This window comes from Triturus cristatus, chromosome 4_1 (assembly GCF_964204655.1).
Source record: "Triturus cristatus chromosome 4_1, aTriCri1.1, whole genome shotgun sequence".
Lineage (NCBI taxonomy): Eukaryota > Metazoa > Chordata > Amphibia > Caudata > Salamandridae > Triturus > Triturus cristatus.
This window is the reverse complement of record NC_140585.1, coordinates 952,138,757-952,163,198: the sequence shown is the minus strand read 5'-3', so window position 1 is coordinate 952,163,198 and position 24,442 is coordinate 952,138,757. Positions and strand designations below refer to the sequence as shown.

The 24,442-nt window shown below is 46.8% G+C and overlaps 1 protein-coding gene across 3 annotated transcripts in view; it reads right to left on the bottom strand.

Annotated features, from left to right (window-relative positions):
* NEDD1 (NEDD1 gamma-tubulin ring complex targeting factor) overlaps window positions 1-24,442 on the bottom strand; it is a 307,814-nt gene that overhangs the window by 222,568 nt on the left and 60,804 nt on the right. For all 3 annotated transcript variants that reach the window (XM_085653831.1, XM_085653833.1, XM_085653832.1), the window contains exon 6: window positions 2,824-3,053. In XM_085653831.1, the coding sequence (XP_085509957.1) occupies window positions 2,824-3,053 (230 nt within the window). The remainder of the gene's footprint in view (window positions 1-2,823; window positions 3,054-24,442) is intronic.

Here is a 24,442-nt window from a genome sequence, read left to right as displayed (position 1 = left end):
TGTTAGGCTCTCCAATGAATGGTGAGGAGTCACATAGGTAGCGGGAGGCGAGATTGGCAAAGCATGCCCTCACTTTATGATTCTTCCTCCTAGGGACAATACCTATGGCCGTGGCCTCCCAGGATTTCAACGTCGCAAGTTCTGTAACAGTGACCAATGTGGTGTGTATTGCATGCCAATAGCTGGCAATACTGGGCCATGACCAGAGCATGTGCTGGAGGTTGGCTGTCTGAGCCTGGCATCTGGGACAGGTGAGATCGGCCTCGGGAAACATGCAGTGCAGCCAAGAGGGCATGAGATACGCACTGTATAATACCATGTATTGAATAATTTTAAAGAATGGGTTTCGTTTTATCACCTGGGGGGACTCCAGGGTTCTGGACCATTCGGTGTCGTGTAGGGGCTGCGCCAAATCCTCTTCCTAGACGTGGCGAAGGTGAGTCAGGTGACTCCTATGTGTTCTTCGATTGCCTTGTATAACTATGTTACTTGGTGACGCCCTCCCCTATAGTGTATAAGGTTTTTTTTACAGCTTGAGTAGAGGGTTCTTCGCATATCGTTCACCACAGACTCATTGGCAGCTACCTGCCCATGTAACAGGAATTGGCCAGGAGGAAAGTCATGGTCCTGTCGTTACTGATCAAATGTGAGAAGATGGGCATCTTGGAAGAGTCCACCCACGTATCAAGGGAACAATCATGCAATTCTGTCAGCTGGTCGGCCATAAAGTGCCCTCTGAGTCCCGGAAGACCCTGGAGAGGGATGGCGGGGGAGTAAGGGAGCTGGGCAATCCTGGCGAGGCATTTCCTGGCCACCCATACAAGGGACCTGGAGCAATGCAACTTTATGGTAGGGTTAAGTAGCTGATGAAGAATATGCATGGGAAGAGGCTTTTCCCCAGCATTGGTCTTGTATACATGGTAGCCATCTGGATACGTATTGAAGCTGTGTTGCAAGGTAGTAGCACTGAAAAGATGAAGAAACTAGCCCACGCAGTCCCACAGGTAGCTGGAGTTTACAGCCGCATCCCGAGGGTATATTAAGAGGTTGTCTATGTATAGCAACACTGCATGAGTGGTGTTGTCCAAGGAGATACCACAATGTCGGCCCTATAGTTGAAGACAGTGAGCCAGTGGTTCCATGGCAATAGAATAGGGGAGAGAGAAAGCAGCTCTTACAAATTCCCCAGCTAATGGGAAAGGGGGCTGAGATCAGGCTACCCGCGATTGCTCAGGAGGTCGGTTTGCGTACAGCAATTTTGTGTGCACCAGAAGGCGCCGGCCGGTACCCACCGCCTACAGAACCTTGAAGAGGTAATCCCATGATGAGGAATCAAAGGCTTTCTCGAGGTCCAATATGAGACATGCTGCCTGTGGGTAATGTAATGGCGCCTGGTTCATAACATAGTAGAGCCGCCTGATAATGTTAGATTGCTTCGGCCCGGGACAGATCCATTATGGTCTGGGTGGACAATGGCAGGTAACACCATGAGATACCGCTAGTCAAGTACTTTGCAGAGTATCTAATAGTCATCGCTCAAAATGGCTATGGGCCGAAAGGAAGAGAGAGGAGTGAAATTCCTGTCCGGTTTCGAGAGGGAGGTCGGAAGGGACTCCTCTAGGGGTGCAGGGAGTGCTCTGGTAGTGTGTGCCTCATCTCAGCCAGCTTGGGGTCAAGGTGAGCCGAGTAGCGGTCGGAATACTCAGCCACTGTGATCAGTTCGTCAAGTTCTTCGTGTTCAATGGCATTAATGGAAGGCAAGATAGAGAGGGGCAAGGAAGCGCACTAGGACGTCAGGGAGTAGAGCAGGAGGCACCCTGTACAGCTTCGAATAACAGTAGCCGAATGCCTGTAGTATAGTTGATTAGGAGTGCAAGGTGAGACCAGTGTCCAGGGCTATCTCCGTTACTGGGAGAGTGTACGTCTCCTGGCGAGATTGCAATGCAAGTAGGTGGCCAGGTTTATCTGTCGTGGCGTGAAGTCTGGCTGTGTATTCCGCAAAGATACAATGAAGGAGACACTCTATCAGAGAGGCATGTTTCTCCTTGGAGGGCAGGGCCTGGTGTGTGGTGTTGTGCGGGAGGGCTCGATAATCAATGGAGGAAAGAGTCTCCTCGGTGTCTTGAAAGTTCCCCAGTGTTACATATTGTGCGCTCACTTCTAGGAATGAGAGAATCCAGAGAAGCACTGTCTCTTCAAAGCCGACTTCCTTTAAGCAACATTCTAGGATGTTAACGTCCACCTTGTCAAAGACCGCAAAAGGTCCCAAAAGACAGCTTTCATTTTCATATATAAAAGCAACTGTTGCCATCCTGGTCTGTTTATACTCTCCCCCAGGCCCTACAAATGATTGTGGCAAGCTATAAATTACTGGCTATGGCATAGTCTCAGAACTCAGCTGGCAGACAACAGACACAATGGAACGGGTTCTTGTGCCATGCTCATTTGTGGATGAGTGCAATTCCATGAAAAGCAATGTTTTGACTATTAGTGGAAAACGAGGAACTGCGCAGAGGAAGGAACAAGATACACAGAGGAAAACATACTAGCAGGGCCCTTCTTTCCACTATCAAAATAAAACCCAACAGCGTCTCTGCAGTGGCTTTTCGAAGCTGCCTCTCACAGCACAGCTTCACATCTCGATGGGAATGAGAGAGAAAGTTATCACGAGATGCTTTGAAACTAAACATACACTGCCATATATAACAGGGCATTCAAAACATTATTGTCAACATTGCATTAATGTTGCATATAAAATATAAATCAGACTGGACAATAGGCGCAAATACACACACAGGAGTCATACAACGAAATATCACTTACTTTTTACTTGCAGTGTCATAGAAAATGATTCTCTTGTCTAAACCAGTGGTTGCAAATAGTAGGTCATTCACGGGAGAAAAGCAGATTTCCGTAGCTGGGGCTTTGTGTGCACTGTCGAAGATGTGACAGGAATTTTGACTATTTACATCCCACAAGGTTACGTTTCCACTGTCAGATACGCTACCAAGCAAAGATTTCTTTATGACCGAATATTTTATATGTCGAATGGGCTGAAAAGAAACAATATTTATTATGTTGCAGAAATCTGGGTTATTAAAAATTAAAACTGTTCAATGTGAAAAACAAGCATCACTTAGTGTAATATATGCTACTCACCCACGCAAACTTCCAGCCAAGGACCCATGATATCACATAAAACATATCAGTACCATTGTAAGTTACCAGCCCTATAAAAAAAAACCTGAGCTATACAAAGCCTGAGCAACACACTACCTGAACCTGCTGTGACATCCCTCCCTCTTCCATCACAGATGCATATCCCACCGCTGCCCTATGTGAGCACCATCTCCCTTACTTCGTACAAAACACACCACGGCCTCTCCTACAACAGCTCTAGATTTTTCTTGTCAAATAGGCATTATTTGGTTTAACCTTACTATGTCAGAAATGGAGTGACAACACGAAGCATGCGAGTACATGGCATTAAAGGCAATCCAGATGCAAATGCACGTTATTGTTCCGTGCAGGCTGAACCCCATCCCACCACCCGCCCATCCTTAAGTGACATGCATTATTCTCCCGTTTAGCTATTAACATCCGATTAATAACTAACTCCCCACTCCCTTCCCCAGCCACCTGCAGTAACGTTTAACATGAGATTGTCATGGGACCTCCGGGTGGCTGCCGCTTAGAAGTGGGAGTACGGGCCAGGACGTGTTCTGGTGTGTCGGCTTCTACAGGGCTGCCGTGTCTCGAGACCCACTGGGTCGGGAGCTTAGGGTCTTGTAGGAATGGTTAGGGGTCGCCTGAGAGTGGGCAGCCCCAGCGAGGAACTTTGGGGACTTCGGCTGGGGCAGGCTGTTGCTGATCCGGCTGTATTACATGTACCTGAATTCCCCCCCTAAGGGCGAGTAGTTCGCGCTTTACATTTAACAAAGTTAACATTCTGCGGCCATGAATGTAGTGCATGCAGCAGAGCATTTGTAAAGGGCATATTTTTAGCCCTTGAATCCTCCCATATTGGAGGAGTTGGCCTTGTGGGAATAAGTCCTTAAGCAACCCCCCCCCCATATAAGTCCCTGAGGATGTGATGATCAGCCTCCTCACACATCTCCAACTCCGAGCCCGAAAAGAGGTCCCAACTCTATAGGGAGTCAGCGTAAGGGTAGCGTTGGGGCAAACGGTAATGTAGCGCAAGTGTATGTAAAGCTCTTTTTGCACAAGGTTATGGCATTCGAGACTAGCTCCCAGGGAATAGTAGCATGTTCAGTGCTCCAGCTTGGGCCTGGGCAATTGAGTATCCATGGTCCCGCCATCCACTGGAACTGGGCCATCAGGCCACGACCAGTAAACGTTGGGAGCTCCCCATCCACACTTATCCTGAGGCAATCTCAGCTTAGCCAATTTATTTTCTGCCACCGTGTTCCCCATAGGAGGGTTGTCATTAGCAAGTTTAACTGTCCAAAATACTTCTTCCAGGGGAAGGTTTGCAAAGTAATAAAGTAGCCGAAGAACTATCAGTATCTTGGAGATTGCTATACGGCTCGGGACAGATAATGGTAGAGAAGTCCTGAAGGCCTCCTGGCAATACAAAGATCCTGCGGCACTACCCAGGTTGCTGTCCAACAAGACAGAGTGGGCGTGGTAGAGGCTGATACCCAAATAACAGAATGCAGTAGAGGCCTAATGTATGCAGTGGGCACCGAGCCTGAATAATCTATGTGGAGCTTCGAGCACCAATGGGAACACGGGTGATTATTTGTGGCTAACTGTTAGCCCCGAGATATGCCTGAGGTCTGCTACAACACCTCTATATGAATGCAATTCTTCTCTCTATTTTATAGGGCTCCGGCTCATTGTAGTTAGAGTGGCGCTATATAGGTCAGCATAGATACATGTGTAGTTCATATTACTTGGTACTTATAGCAGATAAACTATAGTCGACTATGAACAAGTACAATGTTAGACTCAAAATTGTTGACATAACTTTCCTTACTTCCTGTGCCCGAATATCCTCCGGTTCTCCATGAAAGTAAACTCCACCAGTACTAAATATTTCAATCAAGGCATTGCTTCGGTCATGAGCCCCACCTAGGTACTGGAGCAAGTGTGACAGGCTGGAGAATTCTCCAAAACACCTCTGACCTTGTATATTTGTTCAGTGCTGAAATGTTAATATATTTCCAAGGTTTTTAAGCATTTTTTTGCCAATATAATGTGCTTACTGGGGCACATTGTCAACTTCTGGCTAAACAACATTTTCCGTCATTATAAGTATAATAAAAAGAGGGGCGTAGCTACAAAGAGGACTCATGTAGACGTGTTCTCGCCGAGCTCCCTGGTGTGACAGTCCTTCCTGTCGCAATGCCCGTACCAGAGGTGAGGAATGGGGAATGCCTAAATAATTGAAGTAGGTGAACCTTTCCCCTATGTGACGAGACTGGGGCGGTCCTCAGAGGGACTGGGGTTGCAGAGTTTGCCCAGGTCTTTGGAGCCCCAGGGGCCAGCGCTCCCCTTTTTTTAGGTCTCGCCTAGGCAGTGCGCATGCGCTGCTCTAGGAGATGACCTTCAGAAATCGGTCTGCTCCTTTTCAAGCACACTCATGCTTGTGCTGGCATCCACCTTGCGGGAGCGAGCACCGGCACGCGTGCTAATTGAAAACATATGGCTCTGGCGCCGCCGCTGCTCGCTCCCGCAAGGCGGAGGCCAGCACAAGCATAAGTGCTTCAATACAGCTGCTGCTTGTTTGAGTTCCAGTAGGCAGACACAGCACACCTCCCCCACTTGGGATCAGGTTACTGCGGCATTGTCATTTTTCATTCCCCCCTCACTCTCTCTTTCGCTCGCACTCTCTCTTTCGCTCGCAAACTCTTTCACTTGCTCGCACTCTCTCTCGCACTATTCTCTCGCACTCTCTCTCTCGCACTCTCTCTCTCTTTCAAGGCGGTCTTGTGCTGCACAAACGCTCTACTGAAGCTAGTTGCTGCATCTTGCATGCACAAGAGTCTCCAGGTGCAAGGTTGCAATGAAGGGATACGGTCTCTCCGGCAGTCTCGTACTTTATGTCGCTACCATGGGTCTTCCTCTGTCAACTTGAGCTGTGGTATCCATTAACAGCATCACTGATGGAGGGGGCATTTAAGCGCAATAAACTAATACAAATGCACAACCCCTTCTTATCCAGGGAACCTGCAGCTCCTGTTGTGTTCCCACCAATCAGGTTGTGCTTGTTGGACACCGGACTGCTTTATTCCACCGATAACACTGGAATCTCAGTTCGGGCAGTAATTCCAGTTACTTGTGATCAGCCCTTTGGGATTAAGCAGGGATGCACATACCTCAGGATAGAGACGAGGCCCTAAAGATTGAGCTACAGGCACATGTGCCAGCTAGTTGAATCATTTGGAGATTATTGTATGCCACTGTTGTATATGCTTTGTTCCACAAAATACATTCCCTTTCAGGAAGTTTACCACAAAATGTGCACTTACCGATAGAGATCTATTCAAACTGGTAATTGAGAAATGAATTCATTACTTACCTGTAACAATAGTAGTGCAGTTTAAGGCAAGTCTATATGTATATACAGTGCATTGATCAGGAAAACAATGCTTCTGTAAAATTTTCATGTTTGGGTGCCAACTATTGATGATGTTGCCCATAAGCTCTCAATGTTTCAGCATTGACCTCAATTTTCAGACTTTTTTTTTATCTGGTGCCCCACTTACTTTATAGTCACTAAACAACTATAACTAAACACTTATAAGTTCCCAAAGGAGAGACCTATTGGCTATGCCAATGCGCGTCTTCGATGCCGCGTTCAGCAGGGGGAGGCAATTAGGTCTGCGGCCTCCGTGGTCTGTGCGGCCCGCTGTGTTTTGGGCGAGACTGTGGCAGACATCACCGACTCCCCCCTCTCTTCGTGGGTATTGCGGGCCATGGGTGACTGCAGGGATGGGTGGGGACTACCCACCGTGACCCGCGCTGTGCATGAATGCGCCCAACGGCACTAGAGATACAGCTTTTGATAGAGCGGGCAGGCCCGGTGGTGAGGCTAGCACAGAGATTGGCGATTGCGAGCCCTCAGCGCGGCGGTCCCCTGATGCTGGGAAGTGCTTTCCTGGAGTGTGGTGAGCGCTTTGATGGGGGCATTAATTGAACTGGATGGAGGGGTGCTGGAGCGCTGATTACTACTTTGAGCCCATTTAACTATCGCTTGGGCAGTGGCTGCCCCTTGGGATCAGCAGTGGATGACATTTTGGGGACGATGAGCATGGAACAAGTCGAGGGTGCACACAGGTATACAGCGTCCACCCACTATTTTTACAGGGTGGATGCCGTCCCCCCTGCAAAGAAGTTGGGCCCCACAGAAATATGCTGAACTTGTCCCGGTGTAATTTTCAGACACCGAGACACGTTCAGCAGCACCTGCACGTTGTCTGCTTTCCATTCCTAGCAGCAACGCGCAGGCAGCAAGGGAGTTTTTTTTACCTCCAACTGGGTTGAAGATAAGGGGCCATCAGGTTTGCTTATGTTTGAATATCCATACTGGGGGCGGCCTGGAACCTCACACTGAAATGTAAATGCCAGAGGGGGACCAAAGGCACACAGCTTGTTATCTCTTAACAGGTACTTGAGAGGCATGCTTTTGCCTTTGTTCAGTTCCTTGTATATAAAAGATGCATGCACTGTAAGAATGTCAAATGTGTAAGTCTGTCCCAGTATTTACACAAATAACAATTTCAATAGCACTACTTTATTTCTTTTATAGCGCTATGCAACCCAATGCAAGGTGTCAGAGCTCTTTACGTAACATACACATTATACATTGACAATAAATCATATACATGTGTAAATCAATATACAAGATGAGTTACATGAGACAGGGTTACAAGGTGTGGGAGTCATGTCCTTCACACCTCACTGTGGTCTTTTAGAAGGATTACAATTTATGAACTGCAGGTAACAAAAGGATCTCTCTGTTAAAAGCAGTAACCCACTTTAATATCTACTTAAAATAAAAATCTGTTACCTGCGTGTTAGATGATGTGCTTTGTAGGAGAAACATTTACCTTCTCTACTACTATGGCTGAAATCTCGGACTTTACAAAACACAGATCTGTTCAGCAAGTGCATTAACCAACAGAGTTATCTCACCATTACTATTCCCTGAGATTTACCGGGCACCTTCACAGCAGATGCCTTAACCCAATCAAATATTTGAAAATGTAGACTTTGCAACCAATTTCTTTGTGACAGGGTTTACAAAAATAAATGTATTAGTTGAGGCCCAGATTTTGCTTCAGGACAGCGCCACTTTTTTGGCACTACCCAATGCCAAATCTCATTTGTTAAATCTCATAATGCGCTTAAATTTACTCATGAGATACCTGATAAACATATGTGTGAGGTCTTAATATCTGATGGCACTTTTTGTGATGTCACTTCCAGTGATGTCACTTCCTGTGATGTCACATGCAATGTCACGCATCATGACCTCATGAGCTGTGATGGTTTCCGTCATGATTTCACTTGCATACTGCCTAACCTTAATAGTCCCCCTACTTCTTTATTTAGGACTTGAGCCCTGGCGAAGAGGCAGATTGGCCGATGCCTGGCTGACTGCAGTGTTTCTTCATTATAAGGTCCTGGTAGAGGACCCTTAAATCATCAGGGGGTTGTGTCTGCTGCACTAATGTTTCAAACTTATCTGGTGGATTTTGCCATACTTCTACCTGGAGTGAAAAAGTGGGTGAAGCTGGTCCACTGACCCCCACACCCCTCCATCATCTACTGGGCATGCGCCTCGATGCCTGCTAAGAGGGCAAAAATATCCAAAGACTAGAGCAAGGATGAGATCCTACAGCACCTGTGGACAATATGGAAGCAGTTCCAGCTTAGACTGTACTTTGAGCTAGATGTTAACTTAGATCTACTGGCTGATAACGGGTGGGTACCACAATGGTCCTTACCCTACATTGGTGGTTAGTGAATTGGGTAAGGTTTGGCCAGCCGATCGTTGTCGAGCTGCTCTGGGATCAGGGAGTTGTAAGTTATGGGAAGTTGTTTTTCTATGTGATGTGTTTTTTTCCGCTGAGTAGGGTTGTTACAGAGATTCAGGGGTTGCTCGGGGGGTGGTGCGGTGAGCTGGGCAACTTTTCAATACCGTCAAGTATGGCAGCCGCCCAGGGTATTATTAAATTCCTCATCTGGATGTAAGGGGACTGGGGTCAATGAGCAAGAGGTATACAGTGCATAATTACCTGAAAAGGAGGAGGGTCCATATTGCTTTATTAACCCTTTCCGTGCGTTGGACAGCCGGGAGCCGTCAGACGTCACAGGTGGCGTGTGAGTAGGACGGCTCCCAGCCATCCTAGCACCCACCCCCGTGGGCCACCCATCTACGTGCCCCCACCGGGGAAGGCAGGGGAAGCCCTTCCCCCGACCCCCTCTCCACGTCATTAGAGGATTCCCAACGTGGTGGAAGCCATTTGCTTCCAGCACGTTGGGAAGAGAAGAGGTAAGTTTCTCCTCGTGGGAAGTGGGGGGGGGGGGGGGGGGGATTTAACAAAAGAGGCATCTTTTGTGCATTTCTGCTGCACGATCGTGTGATCGTGTAGCAGGAATGCCGACTAGATCCAGGGATTTATTTTTTAAATGGCGATATTTATTTACTATTTGGGTTGGGCGGCCCCTTAGGCAAGGGTCGCTCCCCTTAAGGGGGCAATGATTATTGGGGGGGAGGGGGGGGACTCAGATTTAGCCATATTTATTTTAAAAGCGGCACTTTGTGGGGAGTGGCCCCTTAGGCAAGGGTCACTCCCCTTTGGGGGCTATGTTTTTGGCTGTCTGCCCCAGATCTCGCCTCTTTTTTTTTAAATCTAGGGCCCACTAGGCCACCAGGGATTTTTTTGGAGGAAGAGTGACCCCTTGGGCAAGGGTTGCTCTCCTTTGGGGGGGCTGTGTCTCGCCACGATTTGCCCACTAGACCACCAGGGATTTGTTTGTGGGGAGTGGCCCCTTTGGCAAGGGTCGCTTCCCTTCTGGGGCAATGTATTTTGGCTTTGTCTACCCCCCATCGGGGTGCAGATTTTGCAAATATTTTTTAAAGTGGCCCACTGGACCACCAAGGAATACTTTGTGGGGAGTGGCCCCTTGGGCAAGGGTCGCTCCCCTTTGGGGAACATTGATTTAGCCGTTTCTGCCCACCTGAGGGGCAGATTGGCCGATTTCTTTCTTTGTATGGCCACTATGCCACTAGGGTTATTTTTATTATGTTGGGGAGCGGCCCCTTGGACAAGGGTCACTCCCCTTTATGGGAGGATGATTGTGGCCATTTCTGTCCTCTTTGGGTGGCAGATTAGCAGTATGTTTTTAAGGCCCATCTGCCCCCAAGGGGGGCAGAAGCCACTAGACAACAGGGGTTTTTAAATTTTTGTGTTGGAGTGTGGCCTCAAGGGCAAGGGTTGCTCCTCTTTACGGGAGTGAATATTTTATTTATACTCTTTAGGCCCACCTACCCCTTAGCTTGGCTGGTGGATTGTGTGTGGACTGGTGCATTATTTGCATATGCGATTGTAATTTTTGTTTTCCTTTTTATTCAAGTTTAAAGCTTTTGATTCCTATTTGCGGTTTCGGCAGTGGTGGTTCTGCAGTTTTGCGTATTTGCATTGTTTGGGTAAGAAAAACCTTTCTGTTGTATTTACTCCAAATGGATATTCTTGTCATGCATGAATGATTTTGTTTTGTTAGTGGTGTCATAATGGCAGCATATTTAGTTAGTGGTTTGAGCATGAAATTCTTTGCAATGTGTTTTGCATTGTCTTATGTGTAATTTGCTTTAATTTTTCTTTTTTAGTGGGATATTCCTGATCCTTACTGTGTCTTTGCAGAGTAGGTGGTGGTGAGTCTAGCTGCTTCTGGCAAGTGAGTGGTATAGTGTTGGAGTATATAGGTCTTTGTGATAAAGCTACATTTTGGTTATTTCTTTTTTTACAAAGGGTTTGTTGTTGTTGACTTGTTTGACAAGTTACCTTTATTAGTAAGCATTATGGCTAGCCATAGAATTACTGCTCAGCAGGTGGTTGGTATGCTTCTTGAATCTTCCTCGGAGCAGGATTGTGAGACTGACAGTGCGTCTGAGGGAGAGGAGGGAGGGGAAGATTCAGGCAGTGAGTTTTCTCTCCACATGGAATCATCGGATGATGAAGATACTCTAAGTGCGGATAAAGCTACTCTCAGTGCGGATGAAGTGCCTGTTTTAGAGGAGGACGCTGATGTGCCGATGGTGCAAGAGGCATCTGGATTGCAGCCTGAGGCTGTTAGGCTTCCTACTGGAAGTGCTGGACTCTGGGTTGATTCCAACATGGTGCAGCCTGCCTTTAGTGGTAATGCAGGGTGTAGAGTGGATTGTGATTTTTTTTGCCTATACAGTTTTTTTCCGTTGTTCATGGATGATGCATTTTTGGGTGAGATTGTAGAGCAGACTAATTTGTATGTTGAACAGTTTTTGAGGGACAACAGTGCCCCGCTCTAGAGCTACCCAGTAAACTCCCACAAATCTGGATTAGATGAAGACGTTTTTGAGTTTGACTTCTTTGATGGGCTTGATAAGGAAGCCGTCCCAGGCTTCATATTGGTCTACCAGTCCCTTGATGGCAACGGCCATATTTCCTACAATTAGGAGTCGTGATCGGTATTTACTTTTACTTCGGATGCTGCATTTTGTTGATGATGCTTTGGCGTTGCATCGATATCACCCTGACTGTGACTGTCTTTTTAAGATTCGGCCTCTTCTTGATCACTTTGTAGATCTATTTTCAGAGATCTATACTCCAAGCAAAGAAATATCTGTTGATGAGTCTTTGGTCCTGTTCAAGGGCTGTTTGGTTTTTAGGCAGTACATTCCCAGCAAGAGGGCACGTTATGGAATTAAGATGTATATGCTGTCTGAGAGTAGGACAGGATATGTCTTTAATTTCCGGGTGTACACTGGTAGGGATTCCGCTATTGACCCCCCTGGTTGTCCATCCACCTTTGGAGTTTCAGGGAAAATTGTGTGGGATCTTGCTAGAGGACTGTTTAGCATAGGCTACCATTTGTACCTTGATAACTTCTACACTGCTGTGCAATTGTTTAAGGAATTGTTCAAAGTGGACACTATTGCTTGTTGCACAATCCGCTCTAACCGTAAAGGGTACCCAAAAGAGCTTGTTTGCAAAAAGCTTCAGAGGGGACAGTGCAGTGCCTTGCGTAGTGAGCAACTGCTAGCTGTGAAATTTGTGGACAGGAGGGATGTGTACATGCTGACTACCATTCATGATGAGAGTACTTCACTTGTGACTGTTTGGGATCAGGTTGGTGAAGTGCGCAAACCTGTGTGCATTGTAGACTACAATAAGCACATGGGTGTTGTCGATAAGCGTAGATCAGAGGTTGGAACCTTACACTGCTATTCGTAAGGCTTACATTTGGTATAAGAAGTTGGCCCTCCATCTCTTCAATTTAGCAACTGTCAATGCTTTTGTTGTGTAGAAGGAGTGTTCTCCTGCGTCAAAGATGACTTTTGTTCAGTTTCAGGAGTCTTGTGATAAGCAGCCTTGTTGTTGTGGAACAGGCAAGTGTTCCTAGAGTAGGAGTGGTGGAGGATGTGGCTAGATTGAAAGATTGCCACTTTCCTGATTTAATTCCTCCCACGCCCCAAAAAACACAATCCCTGTAAGAGATGTAAGAGTCTGCTTGCGAAGAGGTGTGCGGAAGGAGAGTCATATGCACTGTGCTGATTGTCCTTCTAATCCTGGGCTGTGTGTGCCCACATGTTTCAGATTGCATCACACTCAAAAGAGTTTTTTGGAGCAACCGTGAGTCTAATAGCATGCTGCCTGGTCTGTATGGTTTTATATAGTTGTTCAGTTATCACGTTTGGCAATAGAATTAGGTCTTTAGTTACTGCTGTTGTTTTTGTAGTTATAGTTTTGTATCTAGTGGCAATTGGTTTGGGTTTTCTTTGTTTAAAAAAACATTTATGACGGTGTGCGTGGACTGGCGCTTGGCTGGCGGGGTGCTTGGATTGGCACTTGGCTGGCGGTGTGCGTGGACTGGCGCTTGGCTGGCGGTGTGCGTGGTCTGGCGCTTGGCTGGCGGTGTGCGTGGATTGGCACTTGGCTGGCGGTGTGCGTGGCTTGGAGATTGGCTTGCGGTGTGCGTGGACTGGTGCTTGGCTGGCGGTGAGTGGACTGACGCTTGGCTGGCGGTGTGCATGGATTGGCGCTTGGCTGGTGGTGTGCGTGGACTGGCGCTTGGCTGGCAGCATGCATGGACTGGCGCTTGGTTGGCGGTGTGCGTGGACTGGCGCTTGGCTGGTGGTGAGTGGACTGGCGCTTGGCTGGCGGTGTGCGTGGATTGGCACTTGGCTGGCGGTGTGCGTGGATTGGCACTTGGCTGGCGGCATGCGTGGACTGGCGCTTGGCTGGCGGTGTGTGAGTAGTGACTTGCTGCTAGTCACTACACACATTGCTAGCTAAACGCCACTCCACGCAATCCGTGAGCTGGTGTGGTTGCTGTGTCAGGAATGTGGACGTGTGAAAGTGATGGGCCCTTAAATGGCGCTGTCTGCTGGTGTGAGTGTTGTAATGTGCTGGGCCCGCGGCTGGTGGTGTGAATGGTTTTGTATGTGTCACATGTATGAAAGGTGTATGAATGACCTGTAAAGAGGTTGGTACCTTCTAGTGGCTTTACAGCTCACGAGCTGGGAGTCAATGGTTCAGTTTCTCGTCCTTTCAATTATTAACGGTGCATTTCATTTTCGTGAATTCTCTGGTTAATACAAATATATACTGAACCATCACTCACCCTTGTGCCAAATCCAACCAGTATGTATGTGTGCTTGAGGAATAGGTGGTTGTGCAGAAATATTTGTCTTTTCTGTTTTTCTCAAGCAGGGTGTACCTTGTCCCTTTCTGTGAATGTTGGAATGTGTTGGTTTTGTGCCTGGTGATGTGAATGGTCTTGTGGGTATCACGTATGAAAGGTGTGTGAATGGCCTGTAAAGAGGTTGGTGCCTTGTCGTGGCTTTACAGCTCACGAGCTGCGAGTCACTGGTTCAGTTTTTTGTCCTTTCAATTATTGACAGTGCATTTCATTTTTGTGAAATCTCTTGTTAATAAAATTTTATATACTGAACCATCACTCCAGTATGTGTGTGTGCTTGAGGAATTGATGGCTGTGCAGTAATCTTTGTCTTTTTTGTCTCTCTGAGGTGTACATTTCATCTAAGAAAAACATACCAACTGTAGATATTGTTGTAAACTAAACACCCATGGAAGTACATGGTGATGTCTTTCCTGTGGATCCCAACAAGTTATCTTACCCACAATGTCCTGCAAACCTCAAAATGTGACTCACATTTTCCTTGCATTATTGTGCCCAAATTTTCACGCTGCAGAAAGTAACAACAAATTTCCACCCCCCAGCATTTCTCCAAGTATCCCAATAGAAATGGTACCTCACTTCTGTGGTTGGGCCAAGTACCCGCGGCAGAAAAGGGCCCAAAACCTATTGAGGCGACATCAAAATTACCTATCACACACCAACTTGGGTTTTACAAGGGGGGTCCCATTCGTTTTTGGCCCGGGGCTCGGCGGCCATCTAGGGAAACCTACCAAACCCACACATTTCTGGAAACTAGACACCCGGGGGAGTCCAGCAAGATATGGCTTGCGTGGGTCCCCCAACATTCTCCTACCCAGAATCCCCAGCAAACCTCAAATTTCGCTGAAAAAAAATCACGTTTTTCCACAATTTGTGTGTGTGAAAGTTCTGTAATCTGTGTGGATCCACAAATTTCCTGCCAACCAGCGTTCCCACAGGTCTCCTGATAAAAATGGTACCTCACTTGTGTGGGTAGGCATAGTGGCTGCAACAGGAAATGGCCCAATTCGTACTGTGGAGACTTCAAATTACCTATACAAAAACTACCTGGTTGTGTGGGGTGGGGGGGGCACGTGAGATTTTGGCCTTGGGCTCAGTGGCCATCTTGGGAAAGGACCAAACCCACACATTTCTGAAAACCTGACACCTGGGGGAGTCCAAAGCGGTATGGCTTGCGTGTATCCCCCAATGTTTTCCTACCCAGAATGCCACGCAAACCTCAAATTTAGATGGAAAAAACACATTTTCCACATATTTGTGTGTGGAATCACCGTGCCGGCATAAATGTCCTACCCCACAGCATTCTCCTTAGTCCAGAGTAAAATGATACCTCACTTGTGTGGGTGTCCAATGCAGAACTGGCTAAAAACGTACTTTAAAAAAACATGTAGCGCTTATAATTCTCAGTGCTATACCCTTATTCTCTATGTTTTCAGCTCTTCCCAGTCACAGGCCATTGCCCCACCCACACAAGTGAGGTATCATTTTACTCGGGAGACTCAGGGGCATGCTGTGGGGTAGGACATTTGTGCCGTCATGGTGATTGCACACAAGAATTTGTGGAAAATATTTTTTCAGCTAAATTGGAGGTTTGCGTGGCATTCTGGGTAGGAAAACGTTGGGGGATCTACACAAGCCATACCTCATTGAACTCCCCCGGGTGTCTAGTTATCAGAAATGTTTGGGTTTGGTACTTTCCAAGATGGCCGCCGAGCCCGGGGCCAAAACCCCAGCTGCGCCCCCCCAAACCAGGTAGTGTTTTTCATAGGTAATTTTGATGTCGCCTCAATAGGTTTTGGGCCCTTGCCTGTTGCGGGTCCTTGACCCACCCACGCGAGTGAGGTACCATTTTTATCAGGAGACCTGGGGGAACACTGGGTGGGAGGAAATTTGTGGATCCACGCAGATTCCAGAACTTTGCCACAGAAATTTGAGAAAAAAGTGATTTTTTTAATGAAATTTGAGGTTTGCAGAGGATTCTGGGCATGAGAATGTTGGGGGACCCACGCAAGCCATACCTCGCTGGACACCCCCGGGTGTCTTGTTTCCAGAAATGTGTGGGTTTGGTAGGTTTGCCTAGATGGCCCCTGAGCCCCGGGCCAAAAACTAATTAGACCCCCCTTGCAAAACCAGGTTGGTTTGTGATAGGCAATTTTGATGTCACATCAATAGGTTTTGGGCTCTTGCCTGTCGCGGGTCCTTGACCCACCGACGCGAGTGTGGTACCAATTTTATCGGGAGACCTGGGGGAACGCTGGGTGGGAGGAAATTCGTGGATCCATGCAGATTCCAGAACTTTCAACCACAAAAATGTGAGAAAAATGTGTGTTTTTTAAAAAAAACCAATTCTTTAGGTTTGCAAGGGATTCTGGGTAACAGAACCTGGTGCGAGCCAGTCAAGTCACCCCATCCTGGATTCCCCTGGGTGTCTAGTTTTCAAAAATGTAGGTTTGCTAGGTTTCCCTAGATGCCGGTAGAGCTATGGTTAAACTACAGCTAGGCACTTTGCAAAAAAAGGGTCATTTTTCACTGTGAAAATGTAGTGTGTCCACGTTGCGTTTTGCGCCGTTTCCTATTGCGGGCACTAGGCCTACCCAAACACATGTGAGGTACCATTTTTCCTCTGAAAACTTTGGGGAACGCGGGGTGGGTGAAATTTTATGGATCCACACAGATTCCAGAACTTTCCACCACAGATATGTGAGGAAAATGTGTATTTTTGGACACATTGAGGTTTGAAAGGGATTCTGGGTAACAGAACCTGGTGAGAGCCAGACAAGTCACCCCATCCTGGATTCCCCTTGGTGTAAAACATTTATAGTTTTGCTAGGTTTCCCTAGGTGCCAGCAGAGCTAGGGTTAAAAAACTACAGCAAGGCATTTTTCAAAAAAAGGGTCCTTTTTCACTGTGAAAATATGGTGTGCCCACGTTGCATTTTGCGCCGTTTCTTGTCGCGGGCACTAGTCCTACCCACACAAGGGAGGTCCCATTTTTCTCGGAAGACTTTAGGGAAAGCGGGGTGGGTGGAATTTTGTGGATCCATGCAGATTCCAGAACTTTCCACCACAGAAATGGGAGGAAAATGTGTTTTTTGGGACACATTTTTAGGTTTGCAAGGGATTCTAGGTAAGAGAACCTGGTGAGAGCCAGTCAAGTCACCCCATCCTGGATTCCCCTGGGTGTCTAGTTTTCAAAAATGTATGAGCTTGCTATGTTTCCCTAGGTGCCGGCAGAGCTAGGGTAAAAAACTACAGCTAGGCACTTTGCAAAAAAGGGTCATTTTTCACTGTGAAAATGTGGTGTCCAAGTTGCGTTTTGCGCCGTTTCCTGTCGTGGGCACTAGGCCTACCCACACAAGTGAGGTACCATTTTTCTCGGGAGACTTAGGGTAACACAGAATTGTAGAGCAACTGTTATTATCTATTGACTTTCGATACATTTCTGCCTTCCAAATGAAACACATTTCTGCCTTCCAAATGAAACACAATGTGTAAAAAAAAAAATCATTTTGAAAAATGACCTATAATTCTCATGCTAGTATGGGTACTCCCAATTTCCGAAATGTGCAAATATCTACTGTTTCTAAACTCTATATTTTCTTCCCATTTCAGAAATACATAGGTGTCTTTCATACGGATTCTTCCATGTAAACATTTATCCAGATTAATTGCCATATACCCGTTCTTGTTGAACCTACAAGTCCTATATATCCCCACAACCAGAAAGGTCCAGCGGATGTAACGGTATATTGCTTTCAAACAGCTGTCATAATTAGAAGAAGTTACAGGTGAAAACGTTGACACAAATGGCTGTTTTTTTCAACTAGTTTTCAATTTATCCTATATTTAACTGTTAGTTTCTATAAAGAAACCTTGAAGGATCTACACAAATGACCCCTTGCTGAATTCAGAATTTAGTCTGCTTTTCTAAAATTTATAGCTTTCCAGTATCCATTATTGCTTTCATACCCATTTCTACCATTAACTGGAAGAATATTGAAAGCACAACAAATAGCAAAAATAGGCTATATCCCGGAAAAATGGCAAAACTGTGTAAAAAAATGTGGTTTTCTGTCAAAAGTGTCATTCCCTAAAAGCTGGGAACATGTTGATTTCAGCCCTACAAACCCATTTTTGATACCATTTGCAGGGAAAAAACAGACATTTTCATTTGCAGCACTTTTCCCCCCATTTTCCCCCCAAAAAACAAAATGTTGCTGTATTTTGGCTAATTTCTGGGTCCCCTCCAGGGGAATCCACAAACCCTGGGTACCTTTGGAATCCCCATGATGTTGGAAAAAAAGGACGCAAATTTGGCCTGGATACCTTATGTGGTCAAAACGTTACAGGGGCCTACCGCGAACTACCCCAAATAGGCAAAAGAAGGCTTAGCACAGGGTGGTTAAGAAACTGCATAGAAGGTGGAGAGGGCAGATATACGCTACAAGTTACACGGTAATTGCTTGAGGTGTCCTAGTATGGGTACGGCCCGGGGGTCCCCTTGAAAGTTACCAACACTACGATTGACAAGGAAGGGACATATGTACTGCTTACTGGAAAACTGTGCGGCAGGGGCATTACTATTGGTAGTATCTACACCCCAAATTATGACCAGCTGACTTTCCTGGAGGGTTTTTAGCCCAATTAGTCGATCAGATGCCGGAGTCACAATAATAGGGGGAGACTTTAACTGTGTGACAGATGTAGTCCTTGACCGGTCACCCCCTCCCCGGTATCAAGCCACACCGCACATCAATGGGTTTCTAGGAGGGGAGTAATCACTGGGATTGGTTGAAACCTGGAGGGTACAGCATGCCACAGACAGGAAATATTCCTACTTTTCCCTGCTACACCAATTGCACACTAGGCTAGATGCATTTCTCTGTAATGCAGACTTCAATGAGACTGCCAAGCACACTGAATAACTGGGACCGCACCTGCTCGGACTATAGTCCGCTGCTGCTGTTCCACCGACCTTCGGGAATTAGACCCTCGATCCCTCTGTGGAGGTTCAGGCATGAAATGCTTGAAGACGGACCCTTTAAAGAGTCTCTAGGCTCCTGCATTGCAACTTACTTCACCACAAACACACACTCTGCCTTCACGGAATCGTTGGAATGGGAAGCCTTAAAAGTTGTGATCCTGGGGCACTGCCTGAGCCAGTCAGTCGGGGTGCGGAGAACCCTCAGCAAGGAATTAGATGAACTTGAGGAATCCCTATGTGCACTTGACCACACAGAGCAAATGGATGCAGCAGCGTCAACGGCCCTTTTCGATGCCAGATCCCTATATAATGAAGCGCTAGACCGATTGTGAAGGTTTGACTATAAAGGCCACTCGGCGAGAGTCCACGATGAGTAAGGTAAATCAGACCGACTTAGCAAGGCTGATCAAACCAGAGCTAAGAGGCTCCCAAATCACGCATATCAACAATACTGTTGGCACGAGTATACATGACTAGAAGAGATTAACGCTCTGTTCCGGGAATATTATGAAAAGCTTTGTGATGCCCTACCCCCAGGCCACAGTTAGGGACTTTTGGGCACCCTTGCAGCTAGTAACCTTAGACAGACAATATCAAGAATTATTGTGAGGACCGGTGACACTGCCAGAAATAAGGCAGGCCATAGCATCAATGGCCGCAGGGAAAACACCGGGTCCAGATGGTCTCCCCGCTGAATTTTATTCTGTCTTTGCCTCCAAATTGGCGCCCCGCTTGGAGACCATGTATGCCGAATCATTCAGGCTGTTACAGCTCCCAGACTCCACACAATGCACCATAGTGATTCCGCTTCCTAAGTCAACAACACCTGGGACCTGGGTAGAAGCATACAGACTGCTCTCTATGCTTAACATGGATTTCAAGATCTTGAGCAAGATGCTGGCATTGTGGTTGCTCCTACATATGCCCACGCTGATCCATACAGACCAGAACAGGTTCATCCCTTCCAGAAATACCTCTATAATTTGAGGAGGCTCGACTCAATACCACCTTGAGGCAAAAGCATATGAGCGGGCCGCAATACAATCAATAGACCTCAAAAAGGCTTTTGACACAGTCAGCTGGAATTATTTATTATGCATGGAGAGAATGGGTCTGGGAGAGGACTGGATTAAATGGGTTAAACTACTATATGCCCACCCAACTGCGAGAGTCAAAACAGGCTGGATGGTCTCCGCCCAGTATGGGATTTTTCATGGTACGCAGAAGGATTGCCCGTTGAAACCGGTGCTGTTCACTCTGGCGATGGAGCCACTTGCGGCTCTGTTTCTACGAGGGGGGACTGGGATGGGGTTGGCTCTCGATGAGCACCAGCACATTATTTCCCTATACGCTGTGACCTCCTGGTTTATCTCCATGAGATAGTGGCCGGATCGGATTCGGCTCTTAAGTCATTAGATAGATTTGCCATCCTGACAGGACAGCGAGTCAACATGACCAAGACTTACCTCTACCTGGGAACAGGACCACTGACGAAGCCCTCGGCACTCCCAGAAGTTCTTAACTGGGCCCCAACCACGTTCAAATACCTGGGTATTCATATCTACCACTCCCTAGCGGATATGGGCGAAGGTAACCTGGATAGGGCACTTGGATCGCTTAGATCCTGTGTAGCATTCTGGAGCACGCTGAAGCTACCTATAATGGCGTGTGCAACACTGACCAAAATAGTTATGTTACCCAGAGTACTGTATTATTTAGTGTACCTGCCACTGGTATTAACCATAAGCTGGTTCCTCCCGCTAGACTTGTTAACATGAGGCTTTTTTTGGGGCAAAAGCCGCAGGAGTCTCACTGGCAATACTGCCGGGCCAAATGCAGAATGGAGGACTGGGACTGCCCCCACTTCGAATTCTATTATTTAGCCTCCCAGATACAATGGTTGGTGCAGTGGCTGGAGGGAGCTAACGTAGAAGGAACGTTCCTGAGTGAGTTAGGTGGGAATCCCACCCTCCTACTAGCCAAGATCCTGGATCATAAAGAGGGGACACCCTATAGATCGATATTACAAAACACGGTGTTGCAGTACTGGAAGAGGAGTATGTCCAGGTTGCCTGAAGTCTCAAACTATACACCACGGCTTCCCTTGATGGGCCTTCCACATGGAAACCCACGCCAGCTATTCACACCCGAGCAGCTAACGGAATGGACAGAGGTGGGCTTAAAGACTGTGGGAGACTGCTACCAAGAAAAGACATTGATTATTTTCGTGGAATTAGTGGAACAATATGGATTATCAGTTGGCCAGTTCTTGCAGTTCGAAGCCCCGATCCGCACATTTGCAGATCTATGGGGCGGAAACAGGGATGAACCGGATGCCCATTCCTTACTTCATGCTTTGCTCTCCTTGGGAGCAGCTAAGCACCAGGTGAAGTGGTTCTATATGTCCCTAGTGGAGGCATAGAGGGAACCATTACCTAAAATCAGAGACTGCTGGGAACACGCCCTGAATAGGCAGTTCGCAGACAGAGATTGCGAGAAAGATTTAGGATCCCCCGAAGTCAATATCCTGCAACACAAGGCTGCAATACCTTCAGTTTACTTACATACATATGACCTATGTGACACCACATAGGCTTAGAATAATATTGGTGGGGGGGGGGGGGGGGGGGGGGCCGTAAGTGAGTGCGCAGACTTTATCCACATAGTGTGGAAGTGCCCGACATGGACTCCCTTCTGGGCTGCAGTAGTGAAATTGACAGGGGTAACCCTAGAGAGAATGCTGGATAGCTCTGCGGAGGGGTGCCTGTTGGGCCTATTTCCCCACCCACAGAAATGAAAGGTAGGGAACATAGTTATAGACCTAGCCATGGCTCTTGCCAAGAGACGAGTGGCGATGTCCTGGAAATCCAGAAAGGGTACGCAGGCAGAGGGCTGGAGACGAGATGTCACGAGCTGGGCCGAAGAAGAAGGGAGGGCACTTTCCAGTGAAGAGGCGAGGGGGGGTACGAAAGTGGCCCATAGCAGACTAATGGAGGGAGTTAGTCAATACTGGGAAAGTCTAATGCTAGAAAGCAATGCCTGATGGAGAGGGAGCTGTAAGGGCACTGGACAGATCACCTGAAACTATATAAGAAATGAAAAAAGTGATCAAAACAATCAACAGACCCTAGACGGGGGGGAAACACACAGTAATTAGTACACCACATGCTAAAATCCGGCATGGTTGCTAACAGTAGATAAGAGAAGCTATTTTTCAACTAGCACAGACCCTAGGCACCCACCTAGCCACCCCCCCAATAAGTGTATTCGCACTGAGACACCCACACGTGGATATAAGTTAGACACATTTCACTAGTTATGTTTTTATTTTAGTTTATAGCTGATTTCCACTTAATTCTGTAGCTTTATGAATATAAACATAAGGTAGAGACATAGCGAGACGATACGATATCAGGACCCAGAGGGAGCCAGATTCCAAGTGGGCTGACGTATACTGCAGGTGTTAGTTGGGTGCAGAAAACGGAGCAAGGATAAATATACATCAATGATTGCCTAATTGCTGCCAACAACTAATAAATATTGCTAAAAGAATGTATCACTATGTTGAGACAGAACTGCATATATCCTGTAGCAATATGAATATAATTTTGGAAATGTCAATAAACAAATGTTTTTAAAAAAAAAATAACATTAGGGTCCATTAGCTTGAACTGCGATTTGAACTCCTACAAGATAAAGTTGATGATAATGAAAACAGGCAACGCAGAAATACGGTTCTCATTCGAGGAGTGCCTGAGTCTGTCACTGCCTCTGAGCTCCAGAAATACGTCCTGGACCTGCTTCTTACCCTGCTGGCTGCACCGGAGGAGCAACTGATTGAACTTGACTGGACTCACAGGGTTACAAACGCCTACCAAATTCACCTCTGATGTTCTGGCCAGAGTTCACTTTTCACTCATTAAGGATGACATTTTGAGGGCAGCCTGAGACAAAGATGCGCTAGTTTACCAAGGCTTGAAGATTCACCTTTACCAAAACATATCATCCTATACCCCGATAGGCAAGTCGTTTAAGCCCACTACAGACCATCTCCAGAGCCTTATTATCGCTTACCGTTTGGGATTCTCCTTTAAGATCCTCTTTTTCTACCAGGACAAGCCAGTGGTACTCGCCTCTGCAGATGAGGACATGCGGCTGTTGGGACTCCAGGTTCGCAGGGGGCGAGCCAACCCGAGTGGAAGTCGTCAGAGAGAACTGGCCAACAAAACATGAACAATGCACTGTTGACGGACACAAAGGAATTTTGATGGCTAGTTTTTCTGATGCAGTATGATGTTGATAGCCAACAAAAAACAATGGGGCCTATTTTTCTGCATGTGGGTGTATTCACCTGCTCTTCTACCAATCAAGCCTTATTTTTAAGAATGGGTAGGGCACTGGGGCCCAATACCATGGGGGGCTAGCCTCTTTATTTTTCTTCCCTTAGACAAGATGCCTCTTCAGAGGGATTGAGTAGTTGTGGTTTATAAGTGTGATATTTTGTTGTTTGCTTTTTTTTGTGTGTTATTGTTATCGATGCCTTATTGGTTATGTTGATGAGGGCAGAGGGATGCATGGCTTAGTTTCAGTTTTCTGAGAAGTTATTGTTGTTGATGCCTTCTTCATGTCTGTATTGATTTTTCTTTATTATTTTTTTATTATTCATGGTGTGGATTTTACCGGGGCAGGTCATGGGGATTTGGGCCTTGGGGATGTTCCCATAGGGGTGCCTGTGCACAGCGTTCCTTCTGGTTTTCTCCCCTTCATAGCAGTTGATCCCATGCTGCATTTCTGGTCTGTCAATGTGCACTGCCTTAAATCCCATTGTAAATGTAAACCATTACTCTGCTGGTTGTCCTCTGGGGACGCAGACGTAGTGCTTCTCCAGGAGACCCACTTGCTGGCAAACAATGTCTTGTCTGCAGGTTTAGGTCACACCTTTTCCCACACCAATCCCATTCTTCCTCTTCTAATAAAACTAAGGGGGTGGCTACTCTTATTCCGGCAGGTGTCAAGCTCAAGGTGACAACCACACATAAAGATAAGTAGGGGAGCCAGGTAATGATTCAAGCTTCTGAATATACCACCTCCTACATCATAGCTTCCATTTATGATCCCAACGACCACAAGGCTCCCTTCATAGCCAATTTGATTCCGGCCACAGCAACTGTTTCCGGCCATCATATGATACTGGGAGGGGACTATATTATGACCTTGGACCCAACCTTGGATCGCTCACCCTTCTAGAAGAGGGCATCCAATCCTCCACAGTCTTTGTCCCACGGTATGATCGACTGGAACCTAGCGGATGCCTGGCGTCCTCTTCACCCCCATGATCTGGATTATTCTTACTTTTTGAGAGTCCACAAATCTTATTCCGCAATGGAATTTTTAAATCTCCGACACCCTATTGTTTAGAGCAGACAATGTAATTATCGAGTCCCAGGTTTTATCCAACCACGCACCTGTCACTTTGTCGCTTTCAACTGTTTCGCAGCGGTCTCGGTCATATCGCCCTTGAAAACTG